General features: G+C 42.4%; 1 protein-coding gene across 39 annotated transcripts in view; it reads right to left on the bottom strand.

Moving 5' to 3' along the window:
- SPECC1 (sperm antigen with calponin homology and coiled-coil domains 1) overlaps positions 1–23,333 on the bottom strand; it is a 498,473-nt gene that overhangs the window by 224,454 nt on the left and 250,686 nt on the right. For 38 of the 39 annotated variants that reach the window (XR_013535346.1, XR_013535347.1, XR_013535355.1 and 35 more), the window contains one exon: positions 20,393–21,972. The exons of the other annotated variant lie outside the window; for it this stretch is intronic. Coding sequence is in view for 25 of the 38 variants with exons in the window: in XM_078372281.1 (XP_078228407.1) it covers positions 20,393–21,972 (1,580 nt within the window). In the remaining 13 variants the exon portion in view is untranslated. The remainder of the gene's footprint in view (positions 1–20,392; positions 21,973–23,333) is intronic. 39 annotated transcript variants of the gene reach the window in all.

Genomic DNA, 23,333 nt, shown 5'->3' with positions numbered 1-23,333 from the left:
AAAAAACTTATTCATCATGATCAAGTAGGATTCATCCCGGGGATGCAAGGCTGGTTCAACATACGCAAGTCTATCAACGTAATTCACCACATAAACAGAACCAAAAACAAAAACCACATGATTATCTCAATTGACGCAGAGAAGGCATTTGACAAAATTCAACAGCCCTTTATGCTAAAAACCCTCAATAAACTCGGTATCGATGGAACGTATCTCAAAGTAATAAAAGCTATTTATGACAAACCAACAGCCAATATCATACTGAATGGGCAAAAACTGGAAGCATTCCCTTTGAAATCTGGTACTAGACAAGGATGCCCTCTCTCACCACTCCTATTCAATATAGTACTGGAAGTTCTAGCCAGAGAAATCAGGCAAGAAAAAGAAATAAAGGGCATTCAAATAGAAAAGGTGGAAGCCAAATTGTCTCTATTTGCAGACGACATGATAGTATACCTAGAAGACCCCATCGCCTCAGCCCAAAAACTCCTGAAACTGATAAACAACTTCAGCAAAGTCTCAGGATATAAAATCAATGTGCAAAAATCACAAGCATTCGTCTACACTAATAACAGACTTAAAGAAAGCCAAATCAAGAGCGAACTGCCATTCGCAATTGCTACAAAAAGAATAAAATACCTTGGAATACAACTCACAAGGAACGTAAGGGACCTCTTCAAGGAGAACTACAAACCACTGCTCAACGAAATCAGAGAGGACACAAACAGATGGAGAAACATTCCATGTTCATGGTTAGGAAGAATTAATATCGTGAAAATGACTATACTGCCCAAAGTAATTTACAGAATCAACGCTATCCCCATCAAGCTACCATTGACTTTCTTCACAGAACTGGAAAAAACCACCATGAACTTCATATGGAACCAAAAGAGAGCCCGCATAGCCAAGTCAATTCTAAGCAAAAAGAACACAGCGGGGGGCATCACACTACCGGATTTCAAACTATATTACAAGGCTACAGTAATCAAAACAGCATGGTACTGGTACCAAAACAGAGATACAGACAAATGGAACAAAACAGAGGCACCGGAGGCAACACAACATACATACAACTATACAATCTTTGATAAACCTGACAAAAACAAGCAATGGGGCAAGGATTCCATGTTTAACAAATGGTGTTGGGAAAACTGGCTAGCCATGTGCAGAAAGCAGAAACTGGACCCCTTCCTGACACCTTACACTAAAATTAACTCCAGATGGATTAAAGACTTAAACATAAGACCTTGCACCATAAAAACCCTAGAAGGAAATCTAGGCAAAACTATCCAGGACATAGGAGTAGGCAAGGACTTCATGAACAAAACACCAAAAGCATTGGCAACAAAAGCCAAAATAGACAAATGGGACCTAATGAAACTCCACAGCTTCTGCACGGCAAAAGAAACAGTCACTAGAGTGAATCGGCAACCAACAGAATGGGAAAAAATTTTCGCAGTCTACCCATCTGACAAAGGGCTGATATCCAGAATTTACAAACAACTCAAGCAGATTTACAGGAAAAAAACAAACAAGCCCATTCAAAAGTGGGCAAAGGATATGAACAGATACTTTACGAAAGAAGACATATATGAGGCCAACAATCATATGAAAAAATGCTCATCGTCACTGGTCATCAGAGAGATGCAAATCAAAACCACATTGAGATACCATCTCATGCCAGTTAGAATGGCGATCATTAAAAAATCTGGAGACAACAGATGCTGGAGAGGATGTGGAGAAAAAGGAACACTTTTACACTGTTGGTGGGAGTGTAAATTAGTTCAACCATTGTGGAAGACGGTGTGGCGATTCCTCAAGGCCTTAGAAATAGAAATTCCATTTGACCCAGCAATCCCATTACTGGGTATATATCCAAAAGACTATAAATCGTTCTACTATAAGGACACATGTACACGAATGTTCATTGCAGCACTGTTTACAATAGCAAAGACCTGGAATCAACCCAAATGCCCATTGATAATAGACTGGATTGGGAAAATGTGGCACATATACACCATGGAATATTATGCAGCAATCAGAAATGATGAGTTTGTGTCGTTTGTAGGGACATGGATGAATCTGGAAAACACCATCCACAGCAAACTGACACAAGAACAGAAAATGAAACACCGCATATTCTCACTCATAGGTGGGTGACGAAAAATGAGAACACATGGACACAGAAAGGGGAGTACTAAACACTGGGGTCTATTGGGGGGAAAAGGGGAGGGCCAGTGGGAGGGGGAGGTGGGGAGGGATAGCCTGGGGAGAAATGCCAAATGTGGGTGAAGGGGAGAAGAAAAGCAAAGCACACTGCCATGTGTGTACCTACGCAACTGTCTTGCATGCTCTGCTCATGTACCCCAAAACCTATAATCCAATAAAAAATTAAAAAAAAAAAAAAAAAAAGAAAAGAGTAATCCAGCAAGGATCAAGCGGCTGAGAACAAAGCCTACCCTTCCAGGACTGCAGGTGCTCCAGGCCCTGCTTACATTGCGGGTCTCTCTGCTGGCCAGCTCCTTTGCATTTCCCTTGCTTGAGATTTTTTTTTTAATTGCATTTTAGGTTTTGGGGTACATGTGCAGAACATGCAAGATAGTTGCATAGGTACACATGTGGCAGTGTGTTTTGCTGCCTTCCTCCCCTTCACCCACATTTGGCATTTCTCCCCACGCTATCCCTCCCCAGCTCCCCCCACCCACTGTCCCTCTCCTATCCCCCCCAGTAGATCCCAGTGTGTAGTGCTCCCTTCCCTGTGTCCATGTGTTCTCATTGTTCATCACCCGCCTGTGAGTGAGAATATGCGGTATTTCATTTTCTGTTCTTGTGTCAGTTTGTTGAGAATGGTGTTCTCCAGATTCATCCATGTCCCTACAAAGGACACGAACTCATCATTATTGATTGCTGCATAATATTCCATGTTGTGTATGTGCCACATTTTCCCAGTCCATCGATGGGCATTTGGGTTGGTTCCAGGTCTTTGCTATTGTAAACAGTGCTGCAATGAACATTCGTGTGCATGTGGAGATTTTTTTTTTTTAAGAGATGGGGGTCTTGCTTTGTTGCTTAGGCTGAACTCCTGGGCCCAACTGATCCTCCTGCCTCAGCCCTCTGAGTAGCTGGGAACTACAGGGAGACTGCCCAACATGCCTGACTGGCCAGCTCCTTTTACTTCTCTATGTCAAGAGACATTGTCACGTAACAATGAGACTTGCAACATTTCCCTTGAAAAAAGAAACCACTCTCATGCATCACAAGCATCTCCCAATTTCAAAGATCAATTTTCTGTAGATATGGAACCAGTAGAATTGCACTATAAATAGATTCAAACAAACTTCCCAGGAAGGCCACTATTTCCTGCAGAGAGGACAGTGAAAGCCACTCCTTTCCAGCAGGTGCCCAAGGCAGATGGCAGCAGAGGCCCCCAGGGAGGGCCCAGAGGACAGGCAGTGCAGCTCTGAGGTCAGACCCCTCTAGAATCCTAGCAAGGGTCACCTCCTCCACTCCCCACCCCCACCCCATGCTTATCAAGACACTTATAAAAAAAAAGAAAATCTCAGGACCCCCAAAATCCTTACTCAGAAGATAAAGTTAAGCATGGAGGCTGAGTCATGCTACTTGCCATCCTCTCCCCAAATGAATCTATTGCTTTACAAGTCTGGGTCAAAGCATTAAATCAGACATTCACCAGTGCCTTCATGAAAGGCAAAAGGCCTCAGGCATCTCCAGATGAGTGTTCCTGAAGAGGAAGAGCTTCATGCCGGGGGACCCTGGGGATGCACTCCCCAGCTGCAGATATTAAGAGCACTCCTATGCTGGTGGCAACACACCATCTAGATTCTTCTCTCAGAGGGGTAAACAACTGGTTGTGATGGTTTGACCAACAGATAATTTGACAGTACTGAATAAACATCTCTATCAGAACACCTACATAGCTTTCTTTAGTGTGATGAACAAAAGCACAAAGGAAATCAAGCTAGAGATCATCTAAGAACCAAGTTCTTCTCTTGCACAAAGCAGCCATAAGAATAGAGACTAAAGAGAATAAGGAATTAGATTTATAGCTAACCCAGAAACGTTGTCAATATATCAAGAACCAAGAAATCAGAACATTAAAGTAAAAGCATGCTGTGGCTCCAACATTTCAGTGTTAGTTATTTTTAGTAAATTTTTATAGCAAAGACAGTATTTTGAAGAATTATGTCCTGGCTTTGAGAAATCATTTAACCCTTCATTAAAATATTCACATAGCAAAAACATGGTACTAAGGAGACATAAACAGATATCCTATAATAAATTGTGAGTAAATTCCAGTAACATTAAAGTTGTACAGATAGTGTTATTAGAAACCAGCACAAGTGGAGAAGTGGGTATGACCAACAGGAAGATACCTGTCTCGTAAATACCCCATAACTGCTTCTTGGGTAAGTCTGCCATTTCAGTTGGCTTTTGACTTAATCTGGTGATTATATAGTCCATTCAATCAAGTTATCTCGAGTGCTTAAAAAGAGATCATCTACCAGGGCAAAGAACTGTCAAGAATTCAGAATCTCATCTGCCCATCTTCAGGGTCACCTCCTCCTCTAACACTGTGGAGACTACTCACAAACCTCAGCAGATGTGAAATGCATTTGTGGAACATCCTGGCTAGACATGTTTCTACAGCTTCTAAAGGTCCTGGAGGGGCAAAGAGAAACATCAGGCATGAGGTCCCTGCCTTGGAGGACTCTTGGCCTAGAAGGGCAGGGGCTTCCAATCTCTGTGGCTGGATCAGCAGGTGCTGACAGCAGCCTCGGCTTGCAGGCCTGGGAATCCTTGCTGGCTCCAGCAGACAACTCTCCCTTCTCAAACCTGCCCCATATTCTGTGTTCCCTCTCCCAGGAAGCAGCACAACCACATATTCAATCACACAAGCTGGAGATCTATGAATGGGCTGATACGCCTTCCTCCTGCCCATCCCTGACATCAAATCAGTCACCTGACCCTACTGAACCTCCCTTCTAAACATCTAATGTCTAAATGTCTTTCCAGGCCAGATGTGGTGGCTCACGCCTGTAATCCTAGCACTTTGGGAGGCAGAGGTGGGTGGATCACTTGAGGTCAGGGGTTCGAGACCAGCCTGGTCAATATGGTGAAACCTCATCTCTACTAAAAATAGGAAAGTTATCCAGGAGTGGTGGTGGGTAACTGTAATCCCAGCTACTTAGGAGGCTGAGGCAGGAGAATCGCTTGAACCCAGGAGGCGGAGGTTGCAGTGAACCAACAGATGCACCACTGCCAAGACTTCGTCTTAAAAATAAATAAATGGACGACTCAAGATGGCGCTGTGAGAACAACCCAGGATCGGGCTCTCGCTGGATGCGCTGAGAAGGTGAGTCAGGGACACATTTCCAGATGGACCTTTGTTGCCCACAGAACGGGGAAATTCCCAGATAAAAAACAAACGCGGGACGCCAGCCAGAGATCTTGACGGGTGTAGCCAGCAGCCGGTGCGGCTGCGGCCTGCGCCGGAGTGCAGAGGCGCTCCACAGAGGTCCGCACAAAAGCGCACTGTTCTGGGTGCCCTGTTGAACTGGCAACCTGAGACCTGAGAGGGCTGAACTTGAGACTGAATGGGACTTGAACAGTGAGCCAGCCCAGGACAAAGCGTTAGGGGTAGCACAGTGCGACAAACAAAACGGGATTCCAAACGCTCGCTGTTAGGAGATTACCTTAAGGCGAAGCTCCGTGTGGGAGGGGCGTCTGCCATTACGGAGGCAATCAGCCCCTACTGAGGTACACGCCCATTGCTGACCCAGGCTGCCGTTGCCGAGGCAACCCGCTACAACAGAGAGACTCCGCCGCAGGGCGGAGCCCGTGGCTGCAGGGCGGAGCCCTTAGCAGAAGGGCAGAGCCTGCAGAAACAGGGTGAACCTCCACCAGCAGGGCGGAGCCTCAGCAAGACAAGACTGCCTCCTAGCTGGGCAGGACAACCCCACAGGCACTCAAAAATAAAGCACCAACCACTTCAGAAAGAGCAGCTGAGAAAAAAAGGGCTTTTTTTTTGAGTTCTGTTGCAGCAGAATTAAACATAGCAGCCTAACAGCCCTGAATGAACATCAGAGCTCACAGCTCAGCACTTGAACTCCTATAAAGTACAGACTGTCTCCTCAAGCAGCTCCCTGACCCCTCTATATCTAAAAGACTGACATTTGGCACGCATCATTCTGGGACAAAGATAGCAGAAAAAGAAACTGGTAGCATCCCTACTGTTCTGCAGCTGCTATAGGTGTACCCCAGACAAGCAGGGCCTGGAGTGGACCTCTGCAGTCGTACAGCGAAGGGGCTAGACTGGTAGAAGGAAAACCAAGTAACAGAAATACTTCATCATCAACAATCTGGGGGTCCACCCAGAGACCCAATTGAAAAGTCAGCAACTACACAGACGACAGGTGGATAAATCCACAAAGATGGGAAGAAACCAGCGCAAAAAGGAGGAAAACACCTGAAACCAGAACACCTCGCCTCCTAGAAAGGACCAAAACTCCTCACCAGCAAGGGAACAAAGCTGGACGGAGAATGACTGTGACGAAATGTCGGAATTAGACTTCAGAAGGTGGATAATGAGAAACTTTTGTGAGCTAAAAGAACATGTTTCAAATCAATGCAAAGAAACTAAGAACCTTGAAAAAAGATTCGAGGAAATGATAACAAGAATGGATAACTTAGAGAGGAATATGAATAAAGGAGATGAAAAACACAATACGAGAACTTCGTGAAGCATGCACAAGTTTCAATAGCCGAATTGACCAAGCAGAAGAAAGAATTTCAGAAGTCGAAGATCAACTAAATGAAATAAAACGAGAAACCAAGATCAGAGAAAAAAGCGCAAAAAGGAATGAACAAAGTCTCCAAGAAATGTGGGACTATGTGAAAAGACCTAACCTACGTTTGATAGGTGTACCAGAATGTGACGAAGAGAATGAATCCAAGCTGGAAAATACCCTTCAGGACATCATCCAGGAAAATTTCCCCCACCTAGCAAGACAGGCCAACACTCAATTGCAGGAAATACAGAGAGCACCACAAAGATATTCCGCAAGAAGAGCAACCCCAAGGCACATAATCGTCAGATTCAACAAGGTTGAAATAAAGGAGAAAATACTAAGGACAGCCAGAGAGAAAGGTCGGGTCACCCGCAAAGGGAAGCCCATCAGACTCACAGCAGATCTCTCGGCAGAAACTCTGCAAGCCAGAAGAGAGTGGGGGCCAATATTCAACATCCTTAAAGAAAAGAACTTTTAACCCAGAATTTCATATCCAGCCAAACTGAGCTTCAGAAGTGAAGGAAAAATAAAATCCTTTGCGAACAAGCAAGTACTCAGAGATTTTGTCACCACCAGGCCTGCTTTACAAGAGCTCCTGAAAGAGGCACTACACATAGAAAGGAACAACCAGTACCAGCCATTCCAAAATCACACTAATTGCTAAAGAGCATCAACATAATGAAGAATCTACAACAACTAACAGGCAAAACAGCCAGCTAGCATCAAAATGGCAGTATCAAATTCACACATAACAATACTAACCCTAAATGTAAATGGACTAAATGCACCAATCAAAAGACAGAGACTGGCAAATTGGATAAAAATCCAAAACCCATCAGTGTGCTGTATCCAGGAAACCCATCTCACATGCAAGGATACACAAAGGCTCAAAATAAAGGGATGGAGGAAGATTTACCAAGCAAATGGAGAGCAAAAAAAAAGAAGGAGTTGCAATTCTCATCTCTGATAAAATAGCCTTTAAAGCAACAAAGATCAAAAGAGACAAAGAAGGCCATTACATAATGGTAAAAGGATCGATATAACAAGAAGAGCTAACGATCCTAAACATATATGGACCCAACACAGGAGCACCCAGATACATAAGGCAAGTTCTTAAAGACTTACAAAGAGACTTAGACTCCCACACAACTATAGCGGGAGACTTTAACACCCCACTGTCAATATTAGACAGATCAAACAGACAGAAAATCAACAAGGATATCCAGGGCTTGAACTCAGACCTGGAGCAAGCAAACCTGATAGACATCTACAGAACTCTCCACCCCAAATCCACAGAATATACATTCTTCTCAGCACCACATCACACCTACTCTAAAATTGACCACATAATTGGAAGTAAAGTACTCCTCAGCAAATGCAAAACAACTGAAATCATAACAAACAGCCTCTCAGACCATAGTGCAATCAAGTTAGAACTCAGAATTCAGAAACCAACCCAGAACCGCACAGCTTCATGGAAACTGAACAACTGGCTCTTGAATGTTGACTGGATAAACAACGAAATGAAGCCTGAAATAAAGAAGTTCTTCGAAACCACCGAGAACGAAGACACAACATGCCAGAATCTCTGGGACACATTTAAAGCAGTCTCTAGAGGAAAGTATATAGCAATAAGTGCCCATATGAGGAGAATGGAGAGATCCAAAATTGACACCCTATCGTCAAAATTGAAAGAGCTAGAGGAGCAAGATAAAAAAAACTCAAAACCCAGCAGAAGACAAGAAATAACCAAGATCAGAGCTGAACTGAAGGAGATTGAGACACGAAAAACCCTCCAAAAAAATCAATAAATCCAAGAGATGGTTTTTTGAAAAGATCAACAAAATAGACCACTAGCTAGATCGATTAAAAAGAAAAGAGAGAACAACCAAATAGATGCAATAAAAAATGATAAAGGGGAAATCACCACAGATTCCACAGAAATTCAAACCATCATAAGAGAATATTACAAACAACTCTATGCACATAAGCTAGAAAACCTGGAAGAAATGGATAAATTCCTGGACTCCTGTGTCCTCCAAGCCTAAACCAGGAGGAAGCTGAAACTATGAATAGACCAATAACAAGGTCAGAAGTCGAGGCAGCAATTAAGAGCCTACCACACAAAAAAAAGCCCAGGTCCAGACGGGTTCACAGCCGAATTCTACCAGACACACAAAGAGGAGCTGGTACCATTCCTTCTGAAACTATTCCAAATAATCCAAAAAGAAGGAATCCTTCCCAAATCATTCTATGAGACCAATATCATCCTGATACCAAAACCCGGCAGAGACCCAACAAAAAAAGAAAACTTCAGGCCAATATCCATGATGAACATAGATGCAAAAATCTTCAATAAAATATTGGCAAGCCGATTGCAACAGCAAATCAAGAAACTTATCCATCATTATCAAGTAGGATTCATCCCGGGGATGCAAGGCTGGTTCAACATACACAAGTCTATAAACGTAATTCACCACATAAACAGAACCATAAACAAAAACCACTTGATTATCTCAATTGACGCAGAGAAGGCATTTGACAAAATTCAACAGCCCTTTATGCTAAAAACCCTCAATAAACTCGGTATCGATGGAACGTATCTCAAAGTAATAAAAGCTATTTATGACAAACCAACAGCCAATATCATACTGAATGGGCAAAAACTGGAAGCATTCCCTTTGAAATCCGGCACTAGACAAGGATGCCCTCTTTCACCACTCCTATTCAATATAGTACTGGAAGTTCTAGCCAGAGCAATCAGGCAAGAAAAAGAAATAAAGGGTACTCAAATAGGAAAGGAGGAAGCCAAATTGTCTCTATTTGAAGACGACATGATAGTATACCTAGAAGACCCCATTGCCTCAGCCCAAAAACTCCTGAAACTGATAAGCAAATTCAGCAGTCTCAGGATATAAAATCAATGTGCAAAAATCACAAGACTTCCTCTACACCAATAACAGACTTAAAGAAAGCCAAATCAAGAACGAACTGCCATTCAAAATTGCTACAAAAAGAATAAAATACCTTGGAATACAACTCACAAGGAACGTAAGGGACCTCTTCAAGGAGAACTACAAACCACTGCTCAACGAAGTCAGAGAGGACACAGACAGATGGAGAAACATTCCATGTTCATGGTTAGGAAGAATTAATATCGTAAAAATGGCTATACTGCTCAAAGTAATTTACAGAATCAATGCTATACTCATCAAGCTACCATTGACTTTCTTCACAGAACTGGAGAAAACCACCACGAACTTCATATGGAACCAAAAGAGAGCCCGCATAGCCAAGTCAATTCTAAGCAAAAAGAACACAGCGGGGGGCATCACACTACCGGATTTCAAACTATACTACAAGGCTACAGTAATCAAAACAGCATGGTACTGGTACCAAAACAGAGATATAGACCAATGGAACACAACAGAGGCAACAGAGGCAACACAACATATCTACAACCACACAGTCTTTGATAAACCTGTCAAAAACAAGCAATGGGGAAAGGATTCCCTGTTTAACAAATGCTGTTGGGAAAACTGGCTAGCCATGTGCAGAAAGCAGAAACTGGACCCCTTCCTGACACCTTACACTAAAATTAACTCCAGATGGATTAAAGACTTAAATATAAGACCTGGCACAATAAAAACCCTAGAAGGAAATCTAGGCAAAACTATCCAGGACATAGGAGTAGGCAAGGACTTCATGAACAAAACACCAAAAGCATTTGCAACAGAAGCCAAAATAGACAAATGGGACCTAATGAAACTCCACAGCTTCTGCACGGCAAAAGAAACAGTCAATAGAGTGAATCGGCAACCAACAGAATGGGAAAAAATTTTTGTAGTTTACCCATCTGACAAAGGGCTGATATCCAGAATTTACAAAGAACTCAAACAGATTTACAGGAAAAAAACAAACAAGCCCATTCAAAAGTGGGCAAAGGATATGAACAGACACTTTATGAAAGAAGACATATATGAGACCAACAATCATATAAGAAAATGCTCATCGTCACTGGTCATCAGAGAGATGCAAATCAAAACCACATTGAGATACCATCTCACGCCAGTTAGAATGGCGATCATTAAAAAATCTGGAGACAACAGATGCTGGAGAGGATGTGGAGGCAAAGGAACACTTTTACACTGTTGGTGGGAGTGTAAATTAGTTCAACCACTGTGGAAGACAGTGTGGCAATTCCTCAAGGCCTTAGAAATAGAAATTCCATTTGACCCAGCAATCCCATTACTGGGTATATATCCAAAAGACTATAAATCGTTCTAGTATAAGGACACATGTACACGAATGTTCACTGCAGCACTGTTTACAATAGCAAAGACCTGGAATCAACCAAAATGCCCATTGATAATAGACTGGATTGGGAAAATGTGGCACATATACACCATGGAATATTATGCAGCAATCAGAAATGATGAGTTCGTGTCGTTTGTAGGGACATGGATGAATCTGGAGAACGTCATCCTCAGCAAACTGACACAAGAACAGAAAATGAAACACCGCATATTCTCACTCATAGGCGGGTGATGAAAAATGAGAACACATGGACACAGAAAGGGGAGTACTAAACACTGGGGTCTATTGGGGGGAAAAGGGGAGGGCCAGTGGGAGGGGGAGGTGGGGAAGGATAGCCTGGGGAGAAATGTCAAATGTGGGTGAAGGGGAGAAGGAAAGAAAAGCACACTGCCATGTGTGTTCCTACGCAACTGTCTTGCATGCTCTGCTCATGTACCCCAAAACCTAAAATCCAATGAAAAATTAAAAAAAAAAAAATTAAAAAAAATAATAAATAAATAAATAAACAATCAAATAAATAAAACAAACGTCTTTCCAGCCCTCATCTTCCCACCCAACTCACTCTCTGTTCTGCCCTTCATTCTTTCTCAACTGTGGCCAAAGTCATCTTTCTCAACTGTAAACGTGATTCCATAACTCTTATTTAAAATTCCTTCGACCAAAAGCACAAACCACCAATGAAAAATAGTAAACTCAACTTCATAAAAATAAAAATTAAAACATTTTGTGCCACAAAGGACATTATCAAGATAGTGAAAAGATAACCCACAGAATGGGAGGAAATATTTGCGAATCATTTTTCTGGTAAGGGATTTGTATCCAGAGCACATAAAGAACTCTCCAGCACTCTGGCAGGCTAAAGTGGGAGGACTGCTTGAGGCTGCATAGAGTGGGTTCCATATCTATAAAACATCCAGAAGAGACAGGTCCACGGAGCCAAAACATAAATTAGTGGTTGCCAGGGGCTGGGAGGGAGGTGATCTTGGAGGTTAAGATTTCTTTATGGGGTGACAAAAATGTTCTAAAAGTGATTGTGCTGATGGTTGCACCATTGTGTGAATATACTAAAAACCATAGACGTATGTGATTTATATGGATTGTATCTCCATAAAAGCTATTAAAAAAAAATCTTCAGAGACTCCCACTGTCTTGAGAATAAAATCCTAACTGCTTGGCTGTAATCTCCTCCAGGCCACTTCCACCAACCACCCTGTGCACTCCACCAAGGACAAACTACCTGCATCACTTCTTCCATGGCCAGGCTTTCTGACCTTAGGACCTGCTGTTTTCTTCCAGCAGCATTCCCAGAATCCCTACCCCCACACACTCAGGGGTCAACTCACCCCCTCTCCCCTTAAGATTCAGGTTAGAGGTCATAGGAAACAACATTTCTTGATGACTCAGGTTTTCATTGTGAATTTCTCCATTGTATTACAATCAGGTAAAACTCTCCCAGTTCAACAAAGCTTTCAAAGGTGGTTTTCTTCAAATCAAAGGGCTTTGGCCTTAAGACAACAGTGACAGCATATTAATTGGAGTCTTAGGTCTGCTTTAAATGTTTTTCTGTCTCTGCTTTCAGGTAACTTGGAAGCAGTATAAACCAGTGATTAAGAGTAAGAGCTCTGGGTACCTTGGCTCATCCCTGTAATCCCAGCACTTTGGGAAGCACTGAGGTGTGGGAGGATCATCTGGGGTCAGGAGTTTGAGATCAGCCTGGTCAACAGAGCAAGACTCTGTCTCTATGAAAAACAAATTAAAAAATTAACGGGGTATGGTGTTGTGCACCTGTAATTCCAGCTACTTGGGAAGCTGAGGTGGGAGGATCACTTAAGCCCAGGAATTCCAGGTGCAGAGAGCTATGATCACACCACTGTACTCCAGCCTGGGCAACATAACAAGACCATGTCTCAAAAACATAAATAAGCGCTCCAAGATCAGACCCAACTTTGAATCCTGGCTTCATTTCATCAATTCATTAGGCTAATAACTTAATCATTCTGTTCGCTCAACTGAAAAAAGATTAGACAGAATCAACAGCATATAGTTAAGACAAAAAATAAGATCAAAATATGGAAAAGCTTTAAGAGTGCCTAGCACATATAAAGCGCCAAAATATTACCTGCTGTTATTAAGATATAATAAACTTTATTTTTAAACATATTAACATAATTATAGCAGCCTCTCAATTCTGTTGCAAGTTTTTCTGACATTCATTCATCTGAAAAGTATTTACTGAATACCTAATAGATGGAAGAAATTGCAATGCTAAAATTACACATAGTTTAAAAGGAAAAAAACTTGGAACAACACTTGAGCAACTTACCATGAGTGATACAGTTTGGCTGTCTCCCCACCCAATTATCTCGATATCCCACATGTTGTAGGTGGGACCCAGTGGGAGGTAACTGAATCAGGGGGCAGGTCTTTCCTGCTGTTCTCCTGATAGTGCGTTAAGTCTCAAGAGATCTGATGACTATATAAGTGGGAGTTTCCCTGCACAAGCTCTCTTCTCTTGTCTGCCACCACATGAGATGAGCTTTCACCTTCTACTACCATGATTGTGAGGCATCCTCAGCCATGTGGAAATGTAAGTTCATTAGACCTTTTTTCTTTCCAGTTTCAGGTATGTGTTTATCAGCAGCATGAAAACAGACTAATACAATGAGTAAGAATGTGGGGTGTTTGTTTTGGCATCTAGCTTGGCTACTGCAAAACTCCCTCTGCTTGGTTCTTGGCCCTGTTATGAATAAACACTGCTGATAATCAGCCACAGTTCATTCTTACTGGCCTAAAGTTGCATTATTATTATTTTGGCAATGCTGCTCCACCAAGGGAGAGGAGAAAATGTTAATTTACACTTCAGTTATGGGGGAGTAAGGCTGTTGGAAAACTCAAAGATGAGGATAAACATCTGTATTTCACCTTTGGGAACACAGAGGCAAGCTTTGGAAGCAAGGTCTGTGCCCTGGTAGGGACCTTTCAAAGCAGCAAGGCCCCAATCGGGTGCTTCCCAAGACCTCGCACTGGAGAGAGAAGTGCTGGGCAACACCAGGCTCACAGACGAGTCCTGAAGTCATGTGAACGGAAGACAGGGTGCTCTCTTCATGTGAGGCCTCACGTCAGGAAAGGCATTAACATGTCCAGAAGAAAACAAGTCCATGTTTTCTTGTTTTCAGTAAATGACATAATTGTCACTCAGCCAAGGTCACTCATGGGAACACCCTGGCCCTCAGAGGACTCAGAAGTGCAGATGAAACACGGGGAAGTAGGGTCAGGCAGGACTGGGAAGCAGCCCCCTGTGGAGTCACAGGTAAGAGCAAGGGGTCAGAGCTACAGGTTCTGCAGATCTGCCCAAGTGGTAAGACCACCCTTCCTCAAACCATCCGACTGTCTCCACCAAACTTCTGCCCCTTTTTAACGGGCTTCAAGAACAGAGATCTGGGGGTATAGGGGGAGGACCTGGCAGACATGCCATGAGCTCCAGGCCACATGCCTGTCACCTCCCACATAATAAAGGCTGCAGGGGCATTCTGGCTTTGTAGTTTAATCTTCAGAAGATTCCGTTCCTGGGGCACAGCTAACTCTGCATAGCCAGGCTGAGGCCTGTGGCAACTCTCCCCAGGCCACAGCCCCTTGAGCAGAGGCTTCCTGGTGCAGCGTCTGTGAGACTCTCCCCAAGCAGCCTCCACAGGCCTCTTCCTGACTTCCACATCCTCATGGTTTGCCCAGGGGAGCTGGAAAACAGGCCCTGTTGACAGAAGCTGCTGACAGGCTTCCTTTCCAGCATGAAGCCACAGGCCTCTGCTCATCAGAGTTGATGTTTGGTGCTGGAGAGTAGGAGTTGAAGATGACTGAAATCTCCGTGTTTTCTGTTCCGTAACCTTCCCACCTCTCCAGCAGTCGCCAGTGGCTACTCAGGCAGTAGGTTCCCTCAGCTTCCCTGAAGCACTCCAAATAGTTTCACCTGCATGTCTGAGTCCTCTGAGGGCCAGGGTGTTCCCATGAGTGACCTTGGCTGAGTGACAATTATGTCATTTACTCAAATGAGCCTGGAGTTCCATGGGACAGGGCCCTGCAGAACTGAAGGCCTTGCTGAAGACCCAGTAACTGAAGCAGAAAGCTTCAGGAGGGATCAGGTAATGGTGAATGGGGTGGGGATCTCTTCAGGCCAAGAGAGGCCCCTGAGAAAACATGACTGCCAGGCAGCCACTGGCCTGGCTGGGCCTGGCATGGAGGGAGGTGTGGGAGTACGGCTGGACGTGCGGTGGGACTGCGAGTGGAGGTGTGGTGGGAGCGGGTGCTGGGCGAAGCATGTGGTGCCCCAGGCAGCACCGGAAGGGCTACATGATCAGATCACTGTGAGTACTGTGTGGGGAAAGGTGAAGGAGTGGAGGCCTGGTGTGGTAAATAGTGCCCATTCCTCACCAAAAGCCACCCCCCAACCTTGTATCTTCCTAATAGAATTCCAATTTTGTTCAAGAATCAGGCTGCAACTGTGATTTCAAGAGGGGTAGCATGGGGGCGCTATGTGACCCGCTTCTCATCAATCAGCTGTAAAGGGAAAGTTCTGGGAGGCTGTGGGAAACCCTCTCCCCATAGGACCCAGGTATCCAGGAGACATGCCTACCCAGAGCTGCCAATAGGCGGGCCAAGCTGCTTGTCAATGCTGAGCTGTCCTGTACCCCTGGCAGGAGGCCCAGAACCACAGCACTACCAGCCACAGTCTGGGCCTGCACCATGGGCAGCCACAGCCTACCTCCTGCTCTTAGGGTCCAGGGTGGAGAGAGGGTCCCCTGGTTCATGCTTTTGATAGGAGGGCAGTTTCTCATATTCCAATGCATCACCTGATACACTCCTGGCCCACCTGACTATTTAAACCAGGTTTCCAGGTCTCTTAAGTCTTTTAAGGTGCCCTACTCCAATGTCGCAGCTACAGGATCATCTATTTGCCAATATTTCCCTCAAATTCTGTTTCTGCCATCTCTGACTAGCTGCCACTCTAAATCAGTCTGGCTCCAGAATTCACTTAGGTAGCACACTAGTCATTTCAACTCTGCTCACTCCCCCAGACCACTCACGGCAAGTGGTTATTTATAATCTCCTTACTCTTCTAGAAGTGGACCCCGAGTTTCTGCAGAAACAACTAAAATTCTAAGGACACCACCTATAAACTTCAACCTCAGGGGGAATAAATAGGTATTTTTCTTTTAGAACTTCTAGGTTTCAAGCCTAGAAATGATATTCTAACTTGAAATCAAGATCCCAAACAACTGAAAAGGTAAAAAAGAAAATTAAAGCTGGGTCATGTTATTGCCTGGAAAAACAACAATCCCATACAACTCCATGCTGCTTGCAGGAACAGGTGTGGCTCCCAGGAGTGGTGACTTTGGGTTCTGTGGAAATGAGACCCTTCCTCAAAGTTGTACAGATGTCATGTGACTACAGATTAAGCAGCCAGCAAAATGCATATGGGGTATATCAGAGAGGTTAAAAAAATAAAGAGCTTAGCAAACCACTGAAGACAAAGAAATGAGAAGAAAAAGAAACCTACAAAATATTGTAGAAATCCTATCAATTTTCCATTTATTGCATGAGGAAGAAACCTACCTTCTATTTAAAAAAAGGACTTTTCAAGGCTTTTCAGAGGCTCTTTTGACAGTATTTGGGTCACGTGAGTAATCTAAACTGGAAACTTACATAGATTTACTGAATCTATTAGATCATAGGATGGTTTGGCACTTTGTAAATAGCTTATTGTATTCTTTTTCATAATATTCACCTTCTGCCAAGCATAAGAGTGGATGAATGCGCTGCTCACGGGGTACACAATGTTGCTTGGTGATTAACAGGACAGTTACTCCCATACCTGCTGAAGGCAGTTATATTTGAAATATAACTGAAGGCAGTTATATTTGAAAGTTCAAGTGAAACAATTGAAAACTCAAGAATTAGGATTTACCTTAGGAATGCAAGCATGATTTTACACTAGACCACCTTAGAAAATCCGTTGTTATAACTCACCTCATTAACAAATTAAAGGAGAAAAAAACCTGATTACATAAAAGCTATCAGATCATGTCATTAATTATAGAAAAAATTCAATCCCCATCCTTTAAAAACAAGCCAAGTAGTCAGGCATGGTGGTGCCTGGCTGTTGTCCCAGCTACTCAGAAGGCTGAGGTGGGAGGATCACCTGAGCCTGGGAGTTCAGGACTGCAATGAGCTATGATCATTGCGCTCCAGCCTAAGTGACAAAACGAGAACCCGTCTCTAAAAATAAATAACCATATAATAGTTTTGTGCTAAAACTTCTCCTGTTATCCTTTGGACATGAGTCTCTGTCATTTAAATTCATGGTTGTTGGTGGATTAGTTGATATTCTGTGGTAGCGATACAATAAATATTAGTCCATTTAGGAGGTCTGTGTTTTGCTTTTTCTGCAGTAATGTAAAAGGGCAGGAAGATTAGTATGTTACAAGTCCACTGGGATTACAAATCAGTTTCTATGCACTTAAGACAGCACAAAATCACAGACCTAGGGTCTTGATGGATATAAAAGAAAGCCTATGTGATAGCATGCCCCCATCTTTACCTCAAACTCTCACCTAAAAATACTAGTTAGGTCCTTTCCCCTCCTACTATCAGTATTTTATAATTCTAGTTAGCACTCAATAAGATCTGGGATATATAAATAATAGCAGTTTGATTTTAAACATATAAATTGTGCCTGGTAGTCTACAGAAAATGCAAACGATTTCTTTTAAATTAGATTTAGTTTATTCTAGAAGATTATAGATTTTATTGTCTCTATTTACCAAAGCTACAATACCTTTAAATGCTTTCATTATCAACCAAGAATAAAAAAAGTTAAATGAAGAAATAATTTTACTCAAGAAACTAGTAAGAAACCAAAGAAATGCACAAAAATAGGACAAAAAAATTAAGATAAAAGTAGAAACAAGTTAATCAGAAAAGATTAACAGTGGAATATATAAACTGATCCAACTGGTTCTTTGTAATGGAATGTGGACAGACATACTCTACTCTTCTGGATAGGAAGACAAAATATCATAATCATATCAATGCAAGTTTTTATACATGCTCAAACATGTATAAATTGAGAAAAGGCCTGAAAGGACACATAGCGAAATGTTAGCAGTTTTTATCCAAGTGGTGAGATTAAAGGTAATATATTTCTTTTTTATACTTTCCTGCTTTTTTAAATCCTCATAATGAAAACATAATTTTATGATCAGAAAAAATAAGCTACTCTGAGATGTCAAATTATTTCTCATTGATATATACAATGTAATGCCAATCAAACTACCAAAAATACTGAAGGACTGAGAAAGAACTTCAAGAAGGTCCACATGGGAGATAAAACATTTTGCAAGAGAGTAGTGAGTAATCAAGTAAAAAAGAATATTCTTATTCCATAAGATATTAAAACCCGATACAAAGCCTGACTGGTAACCTCTAATGGAATTACTTCCATACCTTCAATAAAATACCTGCAAATTTAGGATACAGACAAAGACAGAAACTCCTAAACATGACCCACCACTAAAACCATCAGATGGCCAAATGCGGAATCAGGTTGCAACGAACTCATCTTAAGACAGATGAAGCAGTGGAGAAAAATCTCATGAGAACTCAGGGCATAATTTGCTTCTTGAAACAATGACAACCCCTGAAGTAAGGTAGGAAGATGATCCTCTTGCCAGCAGATCCCTAAATCAGACCCAGAACTTGGAGGAAACAGGGAATAGGAATCCATCTCTCTGCACCTCTCCAGCACTGCTCTGAGAGGTGGGCAGAATATCATATAATCACCACAATTCTTACATCAAAAAAAAAAAAAAAAACAACAACAACAAACAAAACCAAAATTCCAGGCTGATTAAAGTATTATTTTTTAAAAATGAGAAAAGTTATTATTTATTTGGTCTTGGGCTATGGAAGATCTTCCCAAGCAAAAAATGTTTAAAAAATGAAATGATTGGGCTGGGTGTGGTGGCTCACGCCTATAATCCCAGCACTCTGGGAGACTGAGGCGGGTGGATCACATGGTCAAGAGATCCAGACAATTCTGGTCAACGTGGTGAAACCCCGTCTCTACTAAAAATACAAAAATTAGCTGGGTAGCACGCCTGTAGTCCCAGCTACTTGGGAGGCTGAGGCAGGAGAATTGCTTGAACCCAGGAGGCAGAGGTTGCAGTGAGCCGAGATCACGCCATTGCACTCCAGCCTGGGTAACAAGAGTGAAACTCAGTCTCAAAAAAAATGAAATGATTAACAGATTTAAATGATAATACAAAGTGTTGACAGGGTTCAGGGAAGCACATGATCTCATGACCGCTAGGATGAATAAACTGGCATAATATTTCTGAAAGACAATCTGGCTGAATGTGTTGAACGTCTTTAAAATGTTTATACTCTTTGACTCAGTAAGTCATCGTCTAGGAATTTTTCCAAAATAAACAGTAAGACATATAAAAAAGTATTTATAATATTGAAAGACTGGAAAGACCACAAATGTTTGACTATATGTATGTTCAACAACAGGGACCTAATAAATATGAAATATTTATATTAAACTACTATCTGGCCTTTAAAAGAATGTTTAAATGAATATTTAATGATGTAAATATGCTGATTAAAAAGTTTAATCATTTCTAAACTGTTAAATGCAAAAAGAAAGTTAATAACATGTATAGGATGATTCAAAATTTGTTTAACTTGTATGATACATATACACACATATATATCTGGAAGAAAACACAAAAATAGTGGTAATTTTTGGTGGAAAATTGGGAGTGATTTAATTGTCTGTTACCAGCAGCTAAAAGCATGCTGATAGACCTGGCAAACTCCCACTCAGTCTTCAGAACTCAGCTCAGTTGCTATTTCTTCCAGGAAGTCCTTCTGTACCCCCAACCCCCATGTTATACCAGGTGCCCCTCCTTTGCACTAGACCAGAGCCTGGGCATAGGCTCTGTAATATTCTTTATCACTGCATCATACTCTGATTTCACTCCACATCCCCACTACACACTCAATCACACATAATCAGAAATCTAGGCCTTTCTTTTTTGTATCCCCACTTCCAATCTCTCTGCAATCTAACAGGACTTCAAGCTGGAATGCTGGCTTCATGAATGAAATAGACTGAGCAAATGCTTCTACGTGCTCTGTAAAGTTGGAGGTTAAGGGCAGAAATATGAATAAGGATGAACAAATACCAGTAAAGAATTGTCTCTTCTCACCTTGGCCAGCAGGCTGGAAACATGTTTAATTTCACTATTTGCCTTCAGTAATTCTTGTCTGAGCTCATTGCAAGACAGTTCCAGTATATCTTTCTCCGCTTGGGCTACTTTCAACATTTCTTGAACTTCGCAGCTCTCTGCCATCTGCCCTATGGAACTGGCCTCTATGGCTTTCTGCTTCTCACCCTGCAAATGAGATTTCAAAGATCCATTCTCCGTTTTTAGCCCTTCCAAGGTAAATCTACACTCTTCCAAAGTTTTGGTCATGATATTATTATTACGCCGTTCCAGTTCTAGAAACTCACTCAGTTTTTCATTTTCTTCCTTCAGGCGTTTAATCATTTCTAAAGCTCCTTGGTTTTCTTCCTCAACCTTCCGCAAGCTACAGGTCAACTGTTGCTGAATGTTGAGAAGCTTCTCTCTTTCAAAGCGGCCCTGCTCAAGAATATCTGTGCACTTCTGCTCCAGTTCAAGGATTTTTCCTTCCTGAGTGGTAGGTTCTTCACTTTTTACTCGCTCTTGTAAAAGAGTCATCAGTTTCTCATTTTCTTGACTTAGCTGCTCTGCCCTCTCTCGATGCTGATGAACGGATGTCTCTAAAATTGTCTTTTCATCCACCAGCTTCTCATTTTCAGCTGTCAATTCTTGCACCATTTGTTGCTGGTCTGATAACTCTTGTAGAGTAGCCTGCAGTTCTTCTGCAGTGCTATGGTGATTTTCTTCCATCTTTTGTATCTTCTCTGTGAGGGAAGCCAGGGATAATTCGCTTACGTTGTTTGGGGAACTCCCAGCGGTAGAACACTTTGAACTCTTAAAGGGGTTACTGGTCGAGGACAGGAGCCTCGAGGGTGTCTCTGCTGTAATGTGCTCAAAGTCGGAGGCATCTGGTGACAAAGAAGCTTTGGTAACATCGCTACTTGAAGAGCCTGATGTCCGTAATGAGTTTCCATGTATGTTTTTCTTATACTCATCAACGTCACTGGACAACTGATTTCCAGTTGGGCTTCCAAAGCTTGACTCTTGAGTTATGGATGTTGGGCAGCTGCTGTCACCAGTGTGACTTGCTGCCCCTTCTGAGTTTGGGGAGTGCTCAAGACAGATGAGTTTCTCCTTCAGGGCCTGGTTTTCTTCCTCTAGGTCAGAGAGCTCTTTCTGAAAGTTCTTGTTCTTCTCCTCAAGAGCTCTTATCATAGGTTCCATGTCACCTAGGGAGACTGATGTTCCATCTCCATTTGGGCCCAAAGCATCAGTCCCCTCAGTGCTCAGAGTCCTTTTCTCTTTGCATTTCTTTAGTTCACTTCGAAGCCTGTTAATTTCACTATCTTTTGCTTTGGCTTCTGCCAAAAGTTCCCGAACTTGGGACTCAAGCGCAGCCTTTTCTCCACCTTCATTGTCTTGCTTGAGCTTTGCAGAAGGGGTCCTCAGGTGCTTGGTAGGAGTGGGAGTGTTGGAAGAAGTTGGACTGGACACTGATTTCCTGGGGTTGGAGGGACCACGTGGCACAGACCTCTCTCTTGAGACAGTTACTGAAAATTCCCGTGGGGCTGGAATGCCTGTCCGTTTGGTTGTTGTAAAGGCACCTTAAAGACAGAAGAAGAAAAAAAGTAAAAAAATAAAGCAAGAACTCTTATAAATAAAACCCAAATGACTGTAAATCACATGGCACAGTGGACAGTGGCTGTCGTTCTTCATCCATTTACTCCTTCTCTAGCTAATTACCTAGTCCTGACTAGGGTTTCTGTGCTTTCTCCCACAGCCTATACTTTGGGTGAGGCTGACTCCATGCCTGAGCTACTTAGGATAACTCCATCCCCAGCCAGTTGCTGGTTCACACATGGGCACACACTTCAATTAAGATCAATGTGACAAAGGGAAGGTTTCCTGGGCAAGCTATTAAACACCACAGGACCAGAAAAAAGGTGTAGGTATAGAAATGGTTTGCAACCACCCTGCCCTCTCAAGACAAAGGTGGGAATGCAGATGGCAAGAGAAACAAGAAGGAAACTAAACTCTCAGTGGCACTGTTGAGTTGCTAAATCAAACCAACCCTGAAGCCTGGCCTATAGGTGGCCTTTCAGTTAAGCAAGCCAGGAAATACACTTCCTATAAGTCATCTTGAGTTGGGTTTTCTGTAACTTGCAATTTAGTACATCTGCACTGATAATGTTGACAATTAAACAATGGCCTTTTGACGAAACACAAGTTCTTTGTGAATTTCTCAATAAACAGTTTAAAAAACATCATTAACGTATTTTGACAGCATAAATTTGACTAAGAAATCAGAAGATACAGATAATACTGCGAGATGGATCTGATACAATGACATAGTGCTTTTGACATAGTGGAAATGATGTACTCATTTGTATACATGGAGAAATAAGAACAAATGAGATAAGAACACACCTATGGTAATTGACATGATATGGACATAATACAGAATACTTGTAACAGGAAATGTAAGGTATAAATGATTTTCTTATTTTCATCTGTATCATGTACTATATACTATATCATAGACAACGTAAAAAACAATTCTAGGGGTGATACCCAGACATTAGTCTCCATTCCACCTCAAATGTTACAGTGTAATTTTATTTTTTTTTATAAACTCAGACTATTTGATGAGTCAAGGCTAGCTACTGTCACTTACACAACTATATGCTTTGAGTGGGAGGTCTAACAAAGGGTCCCAGAAGTGGTCATCAACCTGTAGGCCTCTACAGCATAGGAAGGGCATGGGAGAGAATGTTCCCATAGACTGGCAGCAGCCCCAGAGCTAAGACAGGTTCAGCATCTAACAGGGTGTGCATCTGTAAACCCACCACCAAGACTGTTTCCAAGCCCTGAGCAAACGCACACCTCAACATCCTGGATCCTGACATCATAAAGGCTGATGGCATTCATTGCTAAACATCTAACAACTGAGCTCTTTTGAAACTTT

This window comes from Callithrix jacchus, chromosome 5, assembly GCF_049354715.1.
Source record: "Callithrix jacchus isolate 240 chromosome 5, calJac240_pri, whole genome shotgun sequence".
In the NCBI taxonomy this organism is placed as follows: Eukaryota; Metazoa; Chordata; class Mammalia; order Primates; family Cebidae; genus Callithrix; species Callithrix jacchus.
This window is presented reverse-complemented; position numbering and strand designations above follow the sequence as displayed.